General features: G+C 39.4%; 1 protein-coding gene across 4 annotated transcripts in view; it reads left to right on the forward strand.

The window, feature by feature from the left end:
• Positions 1 to 8,366: 8,366 nt before the first annotated feature.
• The window catches only part of gk (glycerol kinase), a 100,303-nt gene continuing 84,064 nt past the window's right edge, over positions 8,367 to 24,605 (forward strand). For 3 of the 4 annotated variants that reach the window (XM_051926259.1, XM_028799708.2, XM_051926260.1), the window contains exon 1: positions 8,368 to 8,594. In XM_051926259.1, the coding sequence (XP_051782219.1) occupies positions 8,517 to 8,594 (78 nt within the window). In that variant the 5' untranslated portion in view covers positions 8,368 to 8,516. Of the gene's footprint in view, positions 8,595 to 24,605 lie in introns of all 4 variants that reach the window. The other variant, XM_051926258.1, reaches the window with a different exon arrangement.

Genomic DNA, 24,605 nt, shown 5'->3' on the forward strand with positions numbered 1-24,605 from the left:
TTTCAGAATGCTCTCACCTTACAGTCCAAATCGTACCCTTAGATCTTCAAATGAGTGTCTGCTTATAATTCCAAGAGCTAAACTTAAAAGAAGTAGTGAGCCAGCCCTCTGCTGTTATGCACCTAAAATCTGGAATAGTTTACCAATAAGAAATTGCCAGGCTAATACAGTGGAACAATATAAACAACTGCTAAAAACCCATTACTTTAACATGGCTTTCTCATAGCTTCATTTTAGTGTAACCCTGATATTCTGGGTATGCATTTAATTATCATTTTTATCATGGCCCTCCCGTCCATACTAACCGCTACTTCTCTGCTGTTCTTTTTCTGGTTTTCTGTAGTGTTGATCTGCTCCACCACCACCTGATCAAAGCACCATGCAGTTCCTACATTGATGGGTTGAAGGCCAGATGTCCACATGACCGTCATCATCAAGTTCTTCCATGAGAAGTCTGAAAACCATGAGGACTGATTGAGGTCATTTATGTTAGGTAGAATGCCTAGAGGGGGCTGGGTGGTCTCGTGGCCTTGTAACCCCTGCAGATTTTTTTTTTTCTCCAGCCTTCTGGTGTTTTTTTTTTGTTGTTTTTTCTGTCCTCCCTGGCCATCGGACCTTACTTTATTCTTTGTTACTTAGCATTGCCTAATCTTACTTTTATATTTTTCTTTTTCTTTCTTCATCTTGTAAAGCGCTTTGGGCTACATCATTTGTATGAAAACGTGCTATATAAATAAATGTTGTTTTTGAGAATACATTAATTAGTAAGTACACATTGCAGATGATTTGCCAGCTGTACATTTGTGGCCCTTCTAGACCCTCACCAAGTTGTAGTAATCACCTTCTGCTCCTGGCTAATGAGCCTGGCAAGAAAACAAAGAAGACTGGTAGACAGAAGGGCACGTATGAGGTGGTAGAGTTATCTAACATAGAACCAGTTCAAACAGATCGGCAGAGCAGTCCTTAGAACTCCTGCCTCATGGATTCAGTGTTCTGGGCTCAGATCTGTTACCCTGTTGCTGCCAATGAGACATTAGCACACTTCCTATGGGTTTCTTCTGAGTTCACAGGTTTTATCCAAAAAACACAAACTGTAGGTTTTTGTATTGTCATATTATGATTGATATCTTTCTTTCATATTTATCTTCTAGATTTTTATGTAGAAGCAATTCTAGGTCATATTTTATTGTAACTGCTCTTTTGGAACTGGCCAAGGGTACTTAGTGACAATACAGTATATGCAGCATGTACAAAGTACACTACACAAATGTCAATGTTTTGTCAGACACATGAAAGAACATTTGTTTACCTATTAAGAGCAAAATCCATCAAAAATAACAAAATACGGGACTATCTTTCCAACCCAGGCGGCTTGTCCAGCTGTATTTACTTTGTGGAGCCAGCTGTGCTTTGAACAGCTTTTCCTTCAAAAATCAATGGCAAGTAGGGGAAGACCTGACTTTATTATGACAATTCTTTATTTTCTTGCTTCTGTTGCTGAATATATAAATCATTTCTAGATACACTTGAACAAGAGAGATTTTTTTGTTTTGCTTTATTATTGCACATACAGGGTTTTCTTTTTTTTATTGTGGAAACAACCAGAAAACTAACTCCAAATTAATAGTTGAATGCTAGGAAGAGCATGTAACATTGGCTTCCAGAAACTGCACTGTTAGTCCTTTATTCAAAAAACAAACAAAAGCAAATAATTTATTTAACAATCAATTTTAACTCAATAGATCAGATAATAGGCTGCACGGTGGCGCAGTGGGTAGCGCTGCTGCCTCGCAGTTAGGAGACCTGGGTTCGCTTCCCGGTCCTCCCTGCATGGAGTTTGCATTTCTCTCAGTGTCTGCGTGGGTTTCCTCCCACAGTCCAAAGACATGCAGGTTAGGTGTCCCTAAATTGTCCTTGGTGTGTGTGTGTGTGTGTGTGTGTGTGCCCTGAGGTGGGCTGGGATTGGCTTCAGCAGACCCCCGTGACCCTGTAGTTAGGATATAGCGGGTTGGATAATGGATGGATAGATCAAATAATAGCTGCTTTGCCCCGTTTCCTCATCCAGTCACTTCCTAAAATACTCAATAAAACATCAGCACCTGAACTGCAATGGCAGTGATGTGAACTGGTGATGGCTAAATGGTGTTGTTAGTAAAAAGACCTTGAACATGATAATAACTTTAATGTACTTTAGTGCAACTGCCTAAAGTGTAGAATCTTACAAATCACATTTAATGCAGCATTAAACAGGAAGGTTACCTCTTTAGTGGGCTCAACACACACTTACCAGTACCAATGATGACACTGTGTTTATATGCACTGTTAGAGCAAAAACATATTCATTAATAGGTCTGAATGATCCTCCATCACTCCCTACAGAAACCCACACGACACCAAAATGCATGTTTCATACTGTACAAATGTCCTCCACTCTGCCTAGAATAACCCATGCAAATGTATTAAACAGGCAGTCAGTCAGTCATTATCCAACCCGCTATATCCTAACACAGGGTCACGGGGGTCTGCTGGAGCCAATCCCAGCCAACACAGGGCGCAAGGCAGGAACAAATCCTGGGCAGGGTGCCAACCCACCGCAGGACACACACACACACACACACGGGACAATTTAGAATCGCCAATGCACCTAACTGCATGTCTTTGGACTGTGGGAGGAAACTGGAGCACCTGGAGGAAACCCATGCAGACACGGGGAGAACATGCAAACTCCACGCAGGGAGGACCCAGGAAGCGAACCCAAGTCTCCTAACTGCGAGGCAGCAGCGCCACCACTGCGCCACCATGCTGCCCTTATTAAACATTAGTGCAAAAATATTCTTAAATTAATTTCATAGCTTGAAATTGCCATATCCTATAGTTTAATATAGTGAAATATCAATGTGCTCCTTCTGATATAAGTGTGTTATCTGGAAGTCATGAATCTGTTGTAAAAACGAAAGAAAACATATTTCAAAGCCACTGTGTTAAGTAATGCAAATATATGATTAATTAAAGAGGAATAAAAACAGGAAATGAACTATGTACATAAGAGAATAGACTGAGTTGATGAAGAAGTATTGAAGACAGAAAATGAAAGAAAAGGAATAAAGACAGGAATAGCAAGAGTGAAAAGGCCGATGTTCAAACATGAGCTGCTGTTTATCTGTTGTGTGTATCACAGGAGTGGGCCCTGGGATTGGACATATGGCATGGATCTTCTTAGGAACAAGCTGCAGTTATAGTTCTATTATTCAAGTACCTTGTTTTTGCACTTCATGGCCTCCTCTCACATATTCTTTTAAGGTCTTCTTTATTTCATTTACTGAAATATTACTATTAATGTTGTAAGTTTGCTTTGCTGGTAAGAAAAAATGTGGAAATGTTTTTTGCTTTATTTTTAATGATCTGACATATATCCTGGTATTAAATAAAAGCAAAATAGTCATAGTGTTTCTTGTTTTTACAATAATCAGTTATTACAGGTCAATTTATCAAACTTAGATAATTAAAGAACATTATATAATTCAGTTGTTTTTATTGTCCAAGTTCCTGTCTGTGTCTACTGAATATTTTAAAGATAATTTAAAAAACAAATATGTACCGAAAATGCACCACTTTAGCAAATTATTTCTTTCAGATATGAATAGTGGGATTAAAGAAACCGATTGAAGAGATTTAATTAAATCAAGTATTATTTGTATTTTATTACAAAGCTTATTATAATAGGAAAAGTACACTTATAACAAAAGGTAAAATATCAAAGTTCTTCCTATGAACACAACTTTCCTATTTTTAATCATTCTCAGGTTCAAGTAATTGAATGTTTCTGTTTAAAGCAAATTAGAATGATCTTAGCCACTTTCATTTTACAAATATGGTTGTTTCAAAAAATAATATTTAATAATGAATAATATATTTAGCCATATGTGTTTTTGCTTGAAATATAATGAGTAAGGTATTTCCCCAATCACAACAAATATTATTTTCAAAGCAAAATGATTCACATGATTCCAAAAAATAAAAAATTAAACTATTAACAATAATCAAATAAATGTGTTGTTTTACTTTTTAAGCCAACACAATACAAGCCTGTCATCAATACTCATTACAGATATTACAGACAGCACAGTAGTTAGCCCTGTTGCTTAATGGACCAGCTGAACTCAGTTCAAACTCAATGCCCCATTAGTGTTTGTTTAGAGTCTGCAAGTTCTCCCCGTGTCTGTGTTGTTTTTTTCCCTCCCTGGGTCCTTCATGCATTCTCCCACATCTCAGGCAGACTGGAGATTTTTTATTAAAATGGGTGCTTGGCATTGAATGGCACCCTGTTCAGGGTTGTATCCTGCCTTGCACCCACTGCTGGCAAGGCACTAAATCACAGTGCATTTGAAATTTTTGTATTTTAAAAAATCAGTTTAATACGTGGTATCCAAGCCTTCTTCCAAATTTTAAATCCTCTTGATTAAGTATGTAAATATATTTATAACTAGGTATCAACAGTATATACAGTAGTTTATACAGGTGCTGGTCAAAAAATTAGAATATCATGACAAAGTTGATTTATTTCAGTAATTCCATTAAAAAAGTGAAACTTGTATATTAGATTCATTCATTACACACAGACTGATGTATTTCAAATGTTTATTTCTTTCAATGTTGATGATTATAACTGACAACTAATGAAAGTCCCAAATTCAGTATCTCGGAAAATTAGAATATCAATTAAGACCAATGCATAAAAAGGATTTTTAGAAATGTTGGCCAACTGAAAGGTATGAACATGAAAAGTATGAGCATGTACAGCACTCAATATTTAGTTGGGGCTCCTTTGGCCTGGATTACTGCAGCAATACAGTGTGGCATGGAGTTGATCAGTCTGTGGCACTGCTCAGGTGTTATGAGAGCCCATGTTGCTCTGATAGTGGCCTTCAGCTCTTATGAATTGTTGGGTCTGGCGTATTGCATCTTCCTCTTCACAATACCCCATAGATTTTCTATGGGGTTAAGGTCAGGCGAGTCTGCTGGCCAATCAAGAACAGGGATACCATGGTCCTTAAACCAGGTACTGGTAGCTTTGGCACTGTGTGCAGGTGCCAGGTCCCGTTGGAAAATGAAATCTGCATCTCCATAAAGTTCGTCAGCAGCAGGAAGCATGAAGTGCTCTAAAACTTCCTGGTAGACGGCTGCGTTGACCTTGGACCTCAGAAAACACAATGGACCAACACCAGCAGATGACATGGCACCCCAAACCATCACTGACTGTGGAAACTTTACACTGGACCTCACGCAACGTGGATTCTGTGCCTCTCCTCTCTTCCTCCAGACTCTGGAACCTTGATTTCCAAAGGAAATGCAAACTTTACTTTCATCAGAGAATATAACTTTGGACCACTCAGCAGCAGTCCAAAGGCGAGACGCTTCTGACACTGTCTCTTGTTCAAGAGTAGCTTGACACAAGGAATGCGACAGCTGAAACCCATGTCTTGCATACGTCTGTGCGTGGTGGTTCTTGAAGCACTGACTCCAGCTGCAGTCCACTCTTTGTGAATCTCCCCCACATTTTTGAATGGGTTTTGTTTCACAATCGTCTCCAGGGTGCGGTTATCCATATTGCTTGTACACTTTTTTCTACCACATCTTGTCCTTCCCTTCGCCTCTCTATTAATGTGCTTGGACACAAAGCTCTGTGAACAGCCAGCCTCTTTAGCAATGACCTTTTGTGTCTTGCCCTCCTTGTGCAAGGTGTCAATGGTCGTCTTTTGGACAACTGTCAAGTCAGCAGTTTTCCCCATGATGGTGTAGCCTACAGAACTAGACTGAGAGACCATTTAAAGGCTTTTGCAGGTGTTTTGAGTTAATCAGCTGATTAGAGTGTGGCACCAGGTGTCTTCAATATTGAACCTTTTCACAATATTCTAATTTTCCAAGATACTGAATTTGGGACTTTCATTAGTTGTCAGTTATAATCATCAAAATTAAAAGAAATAAACATTTGAAATACATCAGTCTGTGTGTAATGAATGAATCTAATATACAAGTTGCACTTTTTGAATGTAATTACTGAAATAAATCAACTTTGTCATGATATTCTAATTTTATGACCAGCACCTGTATATACAGTATATTCAGCAAAACAAACAGTAGTTTAAATAAATGTTAAATTGTGTAACAGAGTTAGGGTAAGAATTTGTTGCAAGAGCAGCAGTTGTACAATATCTCAGGGTAAAATCATTTTTGCCACATGAGGGCTGGGGACTGCAACATTTTAGAATCAAGTCCTAGGATGTAACAACTTAAGGTAGGTTGCAGTGAGAACCGTTTCCTTTAGAATATTCTCCAGTAACACAGACACAGTCATTGAACAAGTTTTAACATACTGTTTTTCTAAGTATTATTTTAAGCTTGTGTGTAGTGGGTGTGGCAATGTGCTGTATTAGTGCATGTTCCCAACATCTCCTCTCCTTGGGCAACACAGCTCCAAAAAAAAAAAACAAATTACAACAAGTGATCAAAGTGCTGGCCATTTATGTCAATGCATTTTTCACAATAAAGGCATGTTCTGTGTGTAGTGATGGTAATTACAGTGTTCCGTAGTTCCGAGATTTAAAAATCAATTAAAAGTCCAAATTAAAATAAAAAAATACATAGAACAATTGCCTATTACTTCTGAGACATTCTGTAGAATCTACAGGAAGGCATGGGGGCTGAAATAACACATACTAATGGTGACAAAATGAAAAACTGTGACAATGTGGCAGCAATGGTAACTAAATGAACAAGCAACAATTAATAAAGACCTTTCTGTCCATATAAAAGTCATCTTAGGTGACATTCCCTCAGACAAAAATTGTAAAGAAAGGCTTATATCTCAAACCTTCAACAAACTACCGTAAATGATTTAGCATGGGTACACAATATAAAAACACTGAATTTTAAGTTTATTATGTACATCTGTCTGGTAGTGTGCTGGGTCTCCTTTGGCCTTCAGAGCAGCATGAGTTCATATGGGCATAGATTGTACAAGATGCTGGATGCATTTTTCAGAAATGCAGTACCATGTCCAAATTATTGCGTTGTGTAATACTGTAGCTGAAAATGAAATGACCACAGTCATGCTGCAAACAATCATTTCTTCTAACAGATGCTCGATAGGTCTGGAATCTGGGAACGGTGCATAAAACTGAAAACACGGAACCTCACTGGCATATTCCCAGAACCATTCAGTGACAATACATGGCATTCTGAGGTACAAGGATAAACTTGGTAAGCAACAATATTTAGATGCACTTTGCTATTTAGATATTTTTCAGTGGGTATCGGGTGCCCAAATGCGTGTCAGAAAAAAAATTCCTACACCAACGGCGAGCTGTCCTTTTAAGCATACCGAGTCACCAGAAACAGCGATGTAAAGAGCAAAGGATTCATTCTGGCTTCGGTGCCGGACTCATAAAATAAATATTATTGCAATGTATGTAATTTTCTTTTAACACTGAAACTTTAAACTTACGAAAATTCTGAACAAATTATTTTTTAATTGGAAAATTCTGACCAAAAAACACCATTCAGACTTATGTATATCACGTCTCCGTTTAAAGAAGAGTGACGCATACAAGGTATGAAAACTTTACTTATTAACTGATTGCACTTTGACTTTTATACAAATACAGGAATGAATGATCCAGAAGGAATGGGGATTTACACTCTCTCATATCTGACGCTCGACCGTGAACTTCTACTCTTGTGCTAATCAATGCGTCACCGCGCCACTCCGTTCCATCAGTTAAAGCATAGGAAAATGCACGATACAGGTATATAATGAATACATAGAATGCAAGCTACACAAAGTGACAGAGAGAAAAAAACAGTTAAAATAGTTTTGAAGCTAACGACATCACAAATTCCAGTGGGCTAAAACGACGATGGGTCCAGCAGCAGACCTCCTCATCTCCGCTAGACAACCAATTGGAATGCAGGTTTTTGTCACTTGGTTTGCTTGACTTGAGTCAGATAACTCTCCCCTAACCTTAATCTTAACCATAGCGTAACAAGATTTTATCACTGACGTATAATATAAAGTGACAAACTCCTCAGTGGCGTGGAGCTCTGGAGGTCCGCTTCAGTCTATTCGGAAAACGACAACGATTTCACATTGAATGGTAGCGGTCACCAGGTTAAAGTGGCGTCTACTTTATTTACGTCACACAGACTACATATGCGCGTCACGTGCTTTTGTTTCCCGTCGCGCCTCCCCTATGATTGGCTGACGTTTGGGTTGGTCGACGTGACGTTTTTTGTACGATTGGTCGAAATGTTGGCGTCGCCTCTACCAGCGCCCACTTGCCGCGCTAGCCCCGCCTCCTCCAACAGGGCTTTTTTTTCGGGAATTGCAAGTGGGAGGGCGCCACGAAGATGCCGGTATTGTGACAGACCTCCAACGTCTGAGAAAGACTTTAAAGCCGTGAAGGGGACATTTGGCACTACACGGTGTCATCACGGCGGATAAGTCATCTTACTAGGGAATGGCCGCATCGGATAGGGTCATGTTGGGGCCTTTGGTTGGCGCAATTGACCAGGGAACCAGTTCCACAAGGTTCTTGGTGAGTCATTCGTGTTGCACGAGAGGCATGGCGATCGGTTTTGAATCATTTCTTTTCCTTTTGTGACCGCGTGCTTATGTTAGCGTGGAGAGTATTTGTGAACGACTGAATGTGGTGCGTTGTGCTTGGACTTATTGAATGGGCGAGACACGGTGGTAATAGAACAGCGCCAACGCAACATGGAAGTGGTTGTCAAATAAAACGTGGGATGGATGGCTATTCTGTCAGCAATTGAAAGATGGCTTTAAAGGTGTCAGTTCATACTAAAACTTACGTGATGTATTGATATTGAAGTAAATTGGCTATCTCGCAAAAGCCCTTCACAATATCTGCCGGAAGACGTGGTGCAGACTCGAGTTTGCTGAAGGTCAGAGCAAGACGTAAAACACAGAGATTCCAGATATCCATATGCACGCGATAAAACTATAAGCTGAGAAAAGACTGTGTCAGAAAAGGAAACATATGAAAATATTCTGCAGTTCAGATGCTCCTTCAAGCATAAACTCTGAGTGAACCTCACAACAAAAAAAAACATAGAGAAGAGCGGGCTCTGTACGCTGAGATGCTAATCGAACATACCATTCAGAATCAAAACCTTAGACGACGCAAACTTCGACTCAGTAATTAAAAAGCCGAATCACATTGTCCTTTCTGTTACAAACCAGTTAACTTCCAGGTGTCGTGTGTTCTATAGATAATTGTTTTGAGCAAATACTGAAATTGTGGGAGTAAAGCCACAAGAAAACTTAAAATTTCAGTCTCTTTAATTGGGTCATTAGAAGTATTTCAGGTACAGAGCAAGCAATACTCAAATCAAACCCATAAACACTACGCAAAAGTTATAAACACTACAAAGAACTCGGAAGGTATGGTAGATGCCACAAACTGAGATTTATACATGTATTTTCCAACCCACTTATCTATTCCTGGTTACTGGATGCGTGCGTGCACCTGTCATGGTAGCATCAGGTGTAAGGCAGGAACCAACCCTGGATGGGATGACAGTCCATCTCAGAGCACCTTCACACAGATTCATGCTGGCCCAATTTAGATTTACCAGATAACTCACACAAGCAAGTGACCCAATTCAAACTCAGAACTCTGGAACTGTGAGGTAGCAATGCTAACACCTGCACCACCACCACCACCCCAGTGGAGAGTGATGCATTGTAAAAACAGTAACAAGCTAAAATGAGAGAAGCTGTAGAATGACAAACAAATAGTAAGTAATATGTATAAATATTGCCCTGCCTTGTGAAGACTTTCAATCCATTTCTCTTTTTATTTTATCAAATTCTGATACCTGAAAATGTGTTCACAATGACTTGGATAATGTAACACTCAACAATTTCAATCTGAAACAGTAATCATGGAAACTATAAAAAGTAATTTAAAATTATGATGATGATAAATCATATTCCTTGTGGCACAAGTGTTTGGTGGGTCAAGATGACTTTCACTGTTATTCTTTGCTATATTTCACTAGGCATGTTTGCAAGAAAACAGTCCATAATAGAAAACGGAACAATTTTTCCACTTTGCCATTTGTTATAAGCTTTTGAGGATGGATTAGGATTGGAATTCCTTAGAGGAGAGGAATTAAGATCAGTAGGAACAAGACAGAATACATGTGTGTAAATGAGAGGGAGGTCAGTGGAATGGTGGGGATGCAGGGACTAGAGTTGGCGAAGGTGGATGAGTTTAAATACTTGGGATCAACAGTACAGAGTGGTATCAGCAAGAGTGAAAGGGAAGGTCTACAGGATGGTAGTGAGACCAGCTATGTTATATGGGTTGGAGACGGTGGCACTGACCAGAAAGCAGGAGACAGAGCTGGAGGTTGCAGAGTTAAAGATGCTAAGATTTGCACTGGGTGTGATGAGGATGAATAGGATTAGAAATGAGTACATTAGAGGTATGGAAGACAAAGTCAGAGAAGCAAGATTGTGTTGGTTTGGACAAGTGCAGAAGAGAGATGCTGGGTATATTGGGAGAAGGATGCTAAGAATAGAGCTGCCAGGGAAGAGGAAAAGAGGAAGGCCTAAGAGAAGGTTTATGGATATGGTGAGAGAGGACATGCAGGTGATGGGTGTAACAGAACAAGATGTAGAGGACAGGAGGGTATGGAAGAAGGTGATCTGCTGTGGCAACCCCTAATGGGAGCAGCCGAAAGTAGAAGTAATATTGATACTAGTAATCACTTGATATAAGACAACTCTTAGATCTGATAATAGACCTGTCAGTGAAGCTATCTAAACTAAAATGAGATTGAGCAGTGAAAAGAAGTATTGAAAGCAGTGACCCAGAACTGTGGATTTCAGGAAAGGCAGACTAGACTGTGGGGGTAAAGTATGCATAGCTGAGATAAGAAAGCAGGCAGAGAAAGTATAATCGTAACAATTAAATGAACAGTTAGAAGAAATGACAAAACTTTCACTAGCTTTTGTATGCCTACTGAAAAGATTAAAGTTGGTTTATAAAGAAACAGGACTATCCTATTTTCCTTTTTTTCTGTTTTTATGTATTTTTTTCTTTCTTTTTAATTTTCCTTCTTTATAGTCAGGACCTAAGTATGTGTGTTCATTTATTTATTTACTTACTTGTCTACCTATTTATGAATTATTTATTTAAAGAGCTTCTGTAAAAGCCAGATTTCCCCCCGGAGACAAATAAAGTTCTATCTATCATTTTAGCTTTGCACTTGCTTGGAGTTCCTTGAGTTTACCATTTGGGGGTGACACATGTAACTGTCAGACTGAATAAATTGGTATCTCGTATTCTAAACTAATGCACCATTCAGTAAGAGTAGGATGCATTTTCCTATATAAAACAATATGATAGTCTAAAAAAGAAAGGCAATATACTTTTCAATGTATTATATTAAATTTCACGATAAGTATTTCAAAATTGATAATGAAGTCATGCTAACTTTAAATATTTTTGTAAACACCTCATTCAGAAGGTTTATAACACACCTGGAAATTATTTTGTGCAGCACAATGATCCATCTTACTTGTGCAAAAGAAATAGGCCTACCTTGGCATTTACATTCTATAATATAAGTGGCACACCTGTGCAAGTGTTTAGTGCTGATGCATTACTCCTCAAGAATCCTGGGTTTAAATCACAGGCCAGATGCTTTGCCACTTTTTTTTGCCATGTGAGGTTTTTTTTTCTGGGTACTCTTTCATTTTTATGTACCACATGTGTGCAGATCAGGACAAATGGTGAGCAACATTTTTTCTGCCATGTGTATTGTATGAGTGTGCCCTACCTGGCACCCACTGCTGCCGGCAGAGCATCCAATACCCTCACTTTCTAGTGACACTGGGTAAGACTTTCAAATTGCTACCTCATTTGAAAGTCATTACTAATGAATTTGTCAGTGAAGTAAAGGTAAGGTAATCCAGGATACAACAGTTTTGGATAACAGGTTAATTACACAATGTAGAAACAACAAGGAGATTCAGATTTATCATGCACTGAGGTAAACTGTGCACTGTCCATCAGTATTGTGCTTTATCAAGAAACTTTCTTGTCTTTATTTCTGAAACACTTGGGCTTAAAGAATCTGGATGGCAAGTTGGCATAATGTGTAATGCCACTGCTTCTCAGGTTCAGATGGCATTTACACATAATTCCTGTATTTGGGTTTGCTTCTCTCATCCCCAAAGACTTGCATGTTAGGTTAACTGGTGATTCTAAGTTGGCCGTGTGTGGGAGTGAGCGGAGCCCTGTGATGGACTGGCACCCGCCCTGTCCAGGACTGCTTTCTGCCTCGTGACTATTGCTGTCAGAACAGGCTGTCTTCTCCTAAGACCCTAAATAGGACAAGTGTTATTCAAGACATTGGATTTGATATTTCTAAGCCGCAAGAACTGGAATGTAGTTAAAATTTAACTTTTTGTTTGGCTTAAATAAACTTTCAGACCTGAATGTCAAGCGGTCCTGCTGTTGTTTTTGTTTTCCTTTTGTTTTTTTTTTTTGTTTTTTTTTTTAAAGAAGAGTTTCCTTTTTTAGCTTCAGTGGTTTAGTTCCGTGAGGGCGGCACGATAGCGCAGTGGTAGCGCTGCTGCCTTGCAGTAAGGAGACCCGGGTTCACTTCCCGGGTTCTCCCTGCGTGAAGTTTGCATTTTCTTCCCGTGTCTGCGTGGGTTTCCTCCCACAGTCCAAAGACATGCAGGTTAGGTGCATTGGCAATTCTAAATTGTCCCTTGTGTGCGTGTGTGTGTGTGTGTGTGTGCCCTGCGGTGGGCTGGCACCCTGCCCAGGGTTTGTTTCCTGCCTTGTACCCTGTGTTGGCTTGGATTGGCTCCAGCAGACCCCCGAGACCCTGTGTTAGAATATAGCGGGTTGGATAATGGATGGGTGGTTTAGTTCCTTTCAGAGTTTACTTATTATGTTATTAATACTGAGATATTTAGTTCATTCAGCCCTTTGGATTAGATAAATTCACTTTCAGTAGTGGTAGTGCTGCTGCCTCGCAGTAAGGAGGCCTGAGTTCGCTTCCCATTTCCTTCCTGCGTGGAGTTTGCATGTTCTCCCCATGTCTGCATGGGTTTCCTCCCACAGTCCAAAGACATACAGATTAGGTGCATTGGTTATCCTAAATTGTCCCTAGTGTGTGTGTGTGTGTGTGTGTGTGCGTGCGCCCTGTGGTGGGCTGGTGCCCTGCCCGGGATTTGTTTCTGCCTTGCCCCCTGTGCTGGCTGGGATCCAGCAGACCCCCGTGACCCTGTGTTAGGATGTAGCGGGTTGGACAGTGACTGACTAATTCACTTTCACCTCTGTACCCTCAAAACACACACACTACGAATCTCTCTTTGCTAGAGAACTAACATTAAGTGTCACAGAAATGATCTGTCCCTTCTCGAGTACAGTGATCATATGGTCGATAGTTAGAATTTTTCCTAGAATTTGTTTCTTTTCCAGTTGAGCAGCACATATTTGGCACAAAGCTGAAATAATTATCATAGTAGCATTTGATAACTAATATTGGAAAGTGGGCAGGCTTCCCTTTCCAGTATGATTGTGCAATGTCTGCTACGTTAGCAGTTTTACCTGCAGTAAAAGAAATGTTATACCTTCACTCTGTTTTTAACAGGAGATAATATGCTAGGTAAGACATGGTGTTCAGTATGCTAAGACTTCTTTACTGCCCTCATCTGATGCAGACTCCTGCCAAGTTACATTAAGTCACCACGTTGGCCGTATGATGCCAAAGTACATCGGATTGTTGTGTGATTCAGCACGGTATTTAGTGTATACAACTGTTTAGAAGAGAGTTGATACACCAAATACCATGTAGGCTTCACACACAGAAATGTTAAGGTCAGAGATGGATGAATCACATGCTGGAAATTTAAGAGCTTAAGGTTTAACACCCGTACTGGTATGGAGACTTGAGTATCTTAAAGGTTAACTGGAGTGCTTCATAAGAGAAATGTGATAGTGAAGTCCATGTTATATGTCACTTATTAGGTTGTTATTGTGTATTAGTTTTTGAACTTACTTGCTGCTTTCCTAAAAAGATTTCAAAATAAATTGTAATCCAGGGTCATCAGCAGTCATGGTCTGTCAGCACTGGGTGCAAAGCAGTCCTTTAAAGGATACTCATGCACATATTCTTATTCATACTGGGGACAATTTAGCATCATTAGTTTGCCTACCATGCAGGTCTTTGTGGATGCTGGAGGAAAACCAGCATCTTATATTTCAAGGCATAGTGTGTTAAAGTATTCTTGTTTGCGTTGTGAACAAACCTTGTGATACAGTTCCTCAGAAAGGAGCTATATAAAATAATAAATAAATCGGATCTCGATAAACAAAATGTTCAAGTGGAAAATCTTTACAGAGTAATACAGTAATTTGTTGAAAACAAAATGATGTAGCAGTGGTCAATGGAAACCAAAGTCAAACATTAAAATCAAAAACTGAAATCACAGGCTGATTGAACTTGTAATAATTTCATCCCAGCAACTCACAATGTGATTCGGTAGTGTGTATGGCCCCTACGTGCCTGTATGTACTCCCGACAATGTCTGGGAATGCTCCTGGTGAGACGGTGGATGATGTCATGGGCGATCTCTTCCCAGACCTCAATAAGGTCATCAGTGAACTCCTGGTCAGTCTGTGGTGCTACTTGGCAGCGTCGGATGCACCAATACATAACGTCCCAGAGGTTCTCAATTGGATTCAGGTCTGGTGAACATGCAGGTCAGTCAATGGCATCAATCCCTTTGTCATCCAGGAACTGCCTACACATTCTAGCCACATGAGGACAGGCATTGTCCTGCACCCAAGGCCCACTACACCAGTGTAAGGTCTGACAATGGCTTTGAGGATTTCATCTGGGTCCTTGACAGCAGTCAGGGTGCAGGTGCCTAGCATGTGTCTGTTCGACCCTCTAAGGATATGCCTCCCCAGACCATCACTGATCCCCTGCCAAACTGGTCATGCTGGATGATGATTCAGGCTGCATAACTTTCGCCAAGGCATCTCCAGACTCTTTCACATCTGACACATGTGCTCAGTGTGAACCTGCTGTCATCTGTGAAGAGAACAGGGTGTCAATGGCAGAACTACCAATTCTTGTATTTTCTGACAAATGCAATGGAGCTGCATGGTGATGGGCTATGTCCTATTAGAAGACGTCAGGCCTTCATGCCAGCCTCATGGAGTCTGTTTCTGGCAGTTTGATCAGAAACATACACACCAATAACCAGTTGGGGGTCATTTTGTGTGGCTCTGGTAGTGCTCCCCCTGTTTCTTCTCACACAAAGGAGCAAATACCGGTCCTGCTGCTGGGTTGTTGCCTATCTACGGCCCTGTCCAGTTCTGCTTGTGTAACAGCCCATCTCCTGGTATCTCCTCCATGCTCATGAGACTGTGTTGGGAGACATGGCAAACCTACTTGTGAAGGCATGTATGGATGTGCCATCCTGGAGGAGCTGGACTACCTATGCATCCAGAATCAGCTGCAGGTACTGCCTCGTGCTACCAGTTGTGACAAGGACACTAGCAAACCACAAAACTAGAGAAGAGTCCGTCAGGAAGGATAAGGAGAGAGCCATTGTCTGTAGCCACCATCTGCAGAGCGGTTCCCTTTTTTTGGGGATTGTCTTGCTGTTGTCACTTTCATGTACATCAAAGCAGGTAAAGCTGATTCACAATCGCTTACACCTCCTAACTGGACAGGTTGATATCCCTGAAGCTTAACTGACTTGGTGTTACACTATGATGATTAAGTGTTTCCTTAATTTTTTTGTGCAGTGTATATAAAATTAATATATTTTAATTTCAAAACTGGAAGTTCTGAGCAACCCACATTATGTCAGACATTCACCACTTGGACTTCTGTCTGATACAGTGCATCTCCATTTAAAAACAGTGGTGCATATAAAGTGTGGTAATCTGCTAAACTAATTGTGTAACACATTAGGTCAGGTTGGGGAGCATGCTTTGCCACACCCATCACATGACAAAACAGCTCGGGATCCCAGTTGGCAACCCTCCAGGCAGACACGTGGTCTAGTCCCACCCTCTGGAAATGACCATCTATCTGTCACACCCGGGCATTATATGGGCATCCCCTTGGCTGGGTTCAGCCGCTCGGGTTCTCAACAATAACCATCATGCGAGTCGGATCACCCTGTGGGTATTGCGCCACATGGCTGTAGTGCCGTAACTGGTGCTCCCTCGCAATGCAGGCAATGCGCCTCATTCGGGACTGTGAGTAACCGCTTGTTCGACACAAAGTCAAACCAGCGGTACCCAAGGATTCTCCAAAGAGACACAGTACCAAAGGAGTCCAGTTTTCATCTCAGGTCACTGGATAGTGTCAATGTCTCACAACCGTATAGGAAATTAGGAAGTACCAGGGCTCTAAAGACTTGGACCTTTGTCCTTTTGCAAAGATATCACACACACTCCTTTTCAGGGACCTCATGACCTCCTATACTCTCCCAATCCGTCTCCTGACTTCATAGGAATAGTCACCAGGGACACGAATGTTGCTGCCACAGTAAGTAAACCTCTCAACCCATTTAACACTCTCTCCGCAAACAGACACACCCCTGACGGCTATGCCCAAGAGGTCATTAATACATTAGGCCTCTTTTTATTATGACAAATCATGTTTCTGTGATATATAGAATTGACAAATAAGTTTCAGTTAAATTAATGTTTGATTGCTATATTATAACACTTCTTTTGTAGTGCATATTTTTGCAACAAATAAAGTATTGGAAAGGGAAAAAGACCCTGGGCTTGACTGAAAGTGACTGCAGGTGGGGGCCCTAAGTTGATCTGAACCAGAGTTCTTTGAGTCAGAAGAAGAGTTTAAGAAAAAGACTCGGTGGCATGAGGAAGATGATGGGGTTAAATGAGAGGAGACTGTAGCTGAGATAGGCATGCCTTTGTGTGCTTTTTGGGTAATTAGCACGTAGGCCAGGGTACCCTGAGAATAAGATCTGTCAGTTGAATAGATAGACCCATACAGGCAGCAGCATTTTTAAGAATATAATAAGTTTGACAAATGAAAGAAGATCACTTAGTCCATGAGGCTAACTAACAACTAAGATGAAAGTTGGCACCTTGTTTCACCAACTAGAAGCTACATATGAAAAGAATCTGGATTGAGATTTGATACCACGCAGATGTGGCATTACCAGATGCTGTTCACAGTCAGAAGAGTTGCCGGGGAGGAGCATAGCACCTTAGCAATGCCTCTACATAAACAGGTGCTGACCCATTGACTGCTCTGTTGATGCTTGAACATGTGCTTCCTGGATTCCATATTGAATGCTGTTCCCCTTAATTTTCACAAATACTAGGGGGCTTTGCCCCTTACTCGCTTGCCCACCCCCTCCCCTGGGGCACACTACGCGCCAGTCACTTCACGTCTCTGCTGAACATATGCTAAGGAGATGCGGTCGGATCAGCTGCTGGCTTGCTGCTGCTGCAGAGCTGCGTGTTCTGCTTGTTACGTTGCGCGTCTATCATTTAAAAGCCTGTATAGCAGGTGTCTTTTGTCTCACTGCCTTGTCTCACGGGACGTTAAAGTGTCTCCGAGAAAATCACATATCGTCCCCCTCCAAGCCTTCTAGGTTTTTTTTATAATAGAGAGAAGTATTTGACTAATTATTGAATTGAATTGAATTGAAAAGGTTGCTGGTGGAACAACAGGTTATTAAAATAACCTGGATTATGTCCCCAGTTAGCCCTTCTTGTTGTAGTTTAAAATCTCTTTGTATGTATTTGCATGAGCCAGGTCTCCCTGCTAAACATGACTTTCACATGTCTCAGGTCCGCTCTAAATGAACTGTTGACCAGAAGGAATTGCACTTGCCCCTTGCTAGCTTTCCACAGACCTACGCTTTTTTGTCAGGTACCTCAAAGTAAATCAGTTGTGTAGGGGTCACTCACTACAGCTTATCACATATAGTAAGTACAGTGTGGTGTTTCAAAAGTGAAACCCCTAAGGCTAGCTTCACCATTTGAAAACCTTTAGATGACACACTGTTAAAATACTGATTGAGTAAAAGTGGATACTTGACTCTGATTTTGAAAATACCTTTTGAGGAAATGTTGAGTCAAAATGGGTCAACAAGTTAATGAGAGCATACTTTTTATACTTGTGCAATATGTAAAGGTATTACTGAGCACTATGAACTGATGTTCAATTGCAGTTATTTATGTAGAGAAATTCAAAATGTTGAAATTCTGGAAATGTACTTGTTGTGTAATAAGATTTGAGAGTGTGTACTACATGAGTCAAATTCACTTTTGTGAGTTTTGTACAATTGGTGGCTATTGGTAGCCATTCATTTTTCTCATGTATTTTTTTTCAGAATGCTTACCTTGTTTTACTTAAACCTGCTATTTATTTGAAACTCATGTTTTAATTGGAAAACATTTTTTACGTGACATACTGTTTTTGATTTGTTTTCTGTTCTTTGAGAATTGGATCATATTCTGCCTTAAAGCTTTTTATATTCTCCATATTTCACATGTGGAGGAATTACTGTTTTTCATGAAAAAATGAACTTTAGGCTTTCCATGGGGAAAAAAACATCTTTTGATTTCCCTAGAACATGTTTTCAGCATTTTTGGAAAGACCTGTCATATAGGTGTTTTTATGTCTGGTAATTTTTTGATATCTCTTTGTTATAAAAAAAAATAAATCTTGGGATGATACGAGACTTTTTTTCCTGCAACGAGGCTTGATCTTTTGAAGAGAGACAGAGAGACACTTTCAAGTCCCACAATATGGTCAAGTCATGTCATACTTACAACTTTTGGAAGCAAGTTCCGTGAGACGTTGACTTTTGCAAGTCACGCCCTACTTACAACCATTTTCCAACAAGACCACAGTCATCTAACCAAGCACTGGAATGCTTTTGGCAGACACACTTCCTGTGCTCTCAGCTCACGCCCAGGGTCGGAAAAAGAAGTAGAACGTCGTAAAGAATTCAAAAACGTTGGCGCGATACACATGCAGAGCAGGTTAGAGATAATGGAAGTAGGAAAATTCGAAAATCTCAAGAAAATGATAGTAAAGATCACATTAGCGCAAACAAATGGAAAATATTACTTGTTGAAATAACAGAACAGCACAAAGAGTGTTTGACGATGTCTAGGGGAGAAGAGAGACAAGGCAGTGAGGCAAAACAACAGTTGCTACAAGGCTTTTAAACATTCGAATCGGCAGAAGAAATGCAGATCACGCGGCATAGCAGCAAGCAAAGAGGAGGTAAAAAAAAAAATTATTTGTTTCCCATTGTATCACTGTTTAAGAGGGGTTTTGGAGGAGCGACTGCGTCTCATTGGGGTGCGTACAGCCCCCCTCTTCACAACGGCGCGTGGCACTGGCTTGGGGGGGGAGGCTTGGCTGGATGGGGTTGGTGAGCAAAGCGAGCAGAGGGCAATACCCCCTAGTACTAATTTGTGGACAAGTTGCACTCTTTAGTATTAAGAGTTGACTATAGGACTGAGTGAATACTAAATATGCAGCTTTGAGCCATACCACTGCCATTCCATTGTTCAGAAGGACCCAACATTTGGCAAATGTCTTTAGGACTTCAAAAGAAAGACTTTTATGAAATTTAAATTTAAGTCAAACCTTAGGCTTTGAGCATTTAAAGTTCACAATTTTCAAAAGCAACAGTGGAATCCCACCTTGCATGTATTTTGTTAAACTGACACCATGAATTGTACTTGTGTTGTAAATATGAAGACAATCAAGTGCTTGTCACATCAGATTTTTAGATTTAAAAAGGCCATCTTCTGGTCCATTCATTTTAAAGTGAAGCTCATTTTTTTCAGATGAACTTCAGTGAACATAGTACACCAAAAAGATAAGGCCCGTAAAGAAGACAAAAAATATGTACTTGAATTGCCGTTTTGAACTGTCTTCTTAGCCATTGTCATTCCTGGCTGTTTTGGGAGTAACCACTTTGGCCTTTGCTCCATTTAATGATTTTTTTTTCTTGTTAAACATGATGTGGCTGGTGACCTTTGAACAGACAAAGAGAAGAAAATAATCTTTTTGCCATGGTTAAACGTTTGTCTTTTTAATGTTTACCTTCTTTCGCTGTTGGCTGCCTGTTTTAGTATATAACAATATTTGTTAAAGGTATAACTATACAAAAAGTTAGTTTTTAAAATCGAAAAACATACTTTGCTACAAGTTTTAAAAACAGCTTTAAATGGTAGAATACAAGGAGTAAATACAGTATTAAAGAATTAATTGAAAAGGAACAACACACATACTATAGATAACTTTGTGGAGAAAAACCAAATCATTTGAATTGAATTTTATCAAGAGACCACTGTTTTGTTCTTTTTCTTTGTTTTTGTTCTTTTTACATAAGCTGACATGGCACAACAAAAATAATTAAGTTGCAAAGGTGCTTTTAATAAAAATCAAATATTTAAAAGAGAAAATCAAAGTTTCTATTAAAGTTTGGATATAATAGTATTAAATCTTACATCTCATCAAATGTTCTCTTGTATTTTGTACTTTTTTTCCATTTGGTGTGGAGATGTGGTGTCAACAAGCACCACATACAGTGTTAATATATCCAAAATACTGTAAATTATTTAAAACAAACACAGAGCTCACAGATACTGGAATGCTTTTCTAAATAGTTACCCTGATAAGCCACTGCTGCTTTTATACTTGTTTTCCTCCTTTCCTTAACTGTTTGAAACAACCCTTTTTCTCTTTTTTTTCTTTTACAAAGGTGAATCTTTATTCATCATCCAGTCATTTTCATAAAAAGGAAATCCAGAAACCATGGATATTGGTTATGTGAATCTAATGTGCCATATTAAATCAGTTATCCAGCAACTGCCTCTCAGGGTCTTCACTCAGGGAACACCTATATTGCATAAATGCTACTACTTTGATGACACTTAAGATGGACCTGACCACAGTAACTAACAGATCAATTAATGCTTCATGGTTCTATTTTCAGTCACTTTTCTTCTTTGCTAACTATTGCTGGCCGGAATTTGTTTTAGCAATCTTTTGGCAATTTCACCACCCTTTCCTGTAATGTCTTGAACCCAATGTTCATAACTTAGTATTTTAGTGTTTTACCTTAAGTATACTGGTGACTCTTAATTGGGTCCTTTTTGAATAAAATGTGTATTTGTGGTCTCTAATGAATTAATGCTGCCTTCAGAACTGGTTCCTGTTTTATATCCCTTACTAGTAGGATAGATTTCACCACCTGCATACTTATCCAGATCCAAATGAGTATTGTAATGAAAAGGTGTATAGGGTGTCCTTTCCTGGCATGGGTTTAGAATCTGTGGTAGATTATTCGTGAATCTGCAACACTCCTAGCAATTGGGACATACAGACTAGCCCTCCTGTCCCCTGATTACACCTTGCGTGAAGAAAGAGCCTGAGCTGCATTGAAAGCTTGTACATTATAATCTTCCCAGTTAGCTAATATAAGGTGTCATTGTGCTTCACTTCTCACTGTCACTAGATTTACATATTTTAAACAAATTAGTTCAAGTCTATGAATCCATGTGACAACTTGGGCTTTTCCAGTATCTTACTGCACCTTCAACGGCTATCAACAATTGGGTACACGGTTTAAAAAGCATTTAAGCCATTCCAGGTGACGAGGGCAACAATTAATTGCTTGTGCCACTTGTGTCAGCCCATATAATGAGTTCTTCTTCATTGGGAGCAGTGTCATAAATTAAGTCATCCTACACCCGTCATTGTCATTAAATAGGGGAGGTATGTAAGTCACTGCATGCTCCTTTATTACTCCTGTAATTGTACAGATGAGAGGAACTAATGGCGTAGCTGTAATCTTATTACATGCAATCCACTACTCTAAAATAGATACCCAACCTTTCCTGGCTTAGTTTATATTACTCCTAATGGATCTGCTTCCAAAGTCTTAAAGCTGACACACTACTGACCCCTAATTGTGATTCTACTGGATTGTGGATTAAGTGGATTTAACCCGCTTTACTGATATGCCCTTCTTTACCAGCTGGAGAGAGATGTAAAGGACAGTTCTTCTTTGGCTTTGGATTGCATTTACAAATTTAAGAAGGTAGCTTTGTGTTCTAAAGTCAAGCAGGCACTTTGTCATTATTATGGTACCATTTACATCCTTGTAGGCAGGAGTTTTAAAGGCTCATATTATTTACTGTTAGTTTGGACATCTTATTAGAATCAGAACTGCTACTTCATTTAAACTAGCGCCCAGAGTGCAAATCCTATGCCTGGTGGAGTTTGCATGTTCTTCCTGTGTCTTTGTGAGTTTTCCTCCCACATCCTAAAAACGAGCATGTGAAGTTAATTAAAAACCGAATTGGCCCCAGGATGACTGTGTGCATGAGTGAGTCCTGTTATGGACTGGCGCCCTATCCATGGTAGTTTCTCACATTGCTCCCAATACTGCTGAGATAGGTCTCAGAATGTTATGTAGATATTATCATCATATTTAGAAAAGTGCTGAATGTTAGTTCAATGTTAAAAAATAATGTCAAAACTTCAAGCAAAGCAACTGGTGAGCACTATAGCTTACATCTTAATTTTCCTTAAGTTAGACATTGGGCAAACGTATTTAGCAAATAAAAATACATGGGTATGCATTATGAGATTGATGCCAAGGGCCCAAACACACAAGTAGTGGCTTTATTAAATATAAACAAAGGATGGATGAAAGCAGGACAAATAAAAAATGCTAAAGTAAAGCAGAAGAGAGACACATCTGACTTCTTTAGACCCATCTCAACTATTTTTCAGCCTCTGTCTATAGAGAGGGGTGAGTATTACATTTGCAGATCTCAAAAGCAAAACAGTCCTGTTTCTGGCCTCCCATCTCAACTCTGGGTTCTTTAGGGTGGTTGGTCGTAAGGCTGCTTTAAGCCCATGTCCAGGGCACATTTCTTTTATTGAGATGAGTTATACTTTCCTAGTTATAGAAGTGGATACCATATTATTTTGTCCTATTTATATTTAATTGTGTATGTGTTACTTTTTATTTATGATTGTTTTTGTGTTTTTTTTTTGTGGTATATTTTATGAGCCACATCAAACACACATTTGTTTCAACATTATGATAGGGAGTAGAGGTTTTTCTGACTCTGATTATGTTTAAAACCAAACACTGAGTCCACTGGCAAATGCAGGAAGACCTTTAATTTGCAGATATGTACACAGCTGACTATATGCCATTCTGCATTTTTTGACTGTGCAACGGCCCATGCTGGCTTTTAAGCAGACATAACAATAAAGGTCAATAAAAGCCATATCGCAATATTTGTTGATCAAGCTAACCTTAAGTGCAAGTTAAGTACATTACGTCCTATTCTTAATTTAGCTGAAGCTCACAAAGGTTGCAAAGATTAAGAAAGACTGAAATGGATTTTATTGTTTTTATGCTTGTAAATATATCTTTGTATTGCAGATATAAGCAGCACTGAGGGGGTGAAACAAGGCATATAATCCCAATCATGTTCCCTGGTGTTTCTGTTCATTGGTTTCTTCAACTTGGTATGAGCTCTGACAAGAATGTCCAAAGAATATTGAGGGATGGGGGCTATGGTAAATAATCTGCATGAAAAAATGTGAAAATTACTTTTACAATAGGATGACTTGCTAAGCATCCTTTAGGCACTTTGCAATCATTGGCTCTCACATTATACTCACTGTATATACAATATCATGCCAAAGCAGAGGAGAGGTTTGTGAAACACAACTGTGTTGTTCTAGCCATTTCATAAGGCAGTATCAATAAGCTTCTGGAAAACTCAAAATTCTACTTACAAAGTGTTATTTGTATTTGTTGTATTATTATACAGTGTTTTCAGAAGATGTTCTATCCAGACAGCTAGCTTTAAAAGTAATCTGTTGGGTGGCCTAAGACATGACACCTTTTGCCACTATACTGTTTTTTTTTTTTTTTATTGTGGTATTTATGTGGTAAAAATAAAATGTTTTGAAGACTGCACTATTCAGCTAAAAGCAGTCTTTCACTGATGCTTCCTAAAATGGTTAAGAGTTAAAAGCAGAAGAAGCAAAAAAAAAAAAAAGGATATGATCAAATATGTTATAATACAATTCTCAGTGTTTTTATAATAGTGCAGGTGCAAGGACTAAAACTATGGTAGGGCAAGTTTTGAGCAAATGTAGCAATGTCTGAGGAGGATAGACCGGGATAAGCCTTTAAGTGTGGAGACAGTTAAGGAGCAATGGAACAGGTTTAAAAATGTAATCAAGGACAGGTACATGCCTAAATTTAGAATTAATAAGAAATTTAAAAAACGTTGCACTGGATTAATAAAGAATTAAAAAAAGAAGCTGCAAAGGAAAAAAACAGCTGTAAAAGTTGTATAAGACTAATAACTCCAATGTGAATTGCAGGGTGTATGATAACATGAGGGCAACCATTAAGAAGGATATTAGGGAGACTAAAAGACAGTTGGAGAGGAATATAGCAGATAAGGTGAAAGGCAGCTCTGAAAGATTCT

The sequence above is a fragment of the Erpetoichthys calabaricus genome, chromosome 4 (assembly GCF_900747795.2).
Source record: "Erpetoichthys calabaricus chromosome 4, fErpCal1.3, whole genome shotgun sequence".
Lineage (NCBI taxonomy): Eukaryota > Metazoa > Chordata > Cladistia > Polypteriformes > Polypteridae > Erpetoichthys > Erpetoichthys calabaricus.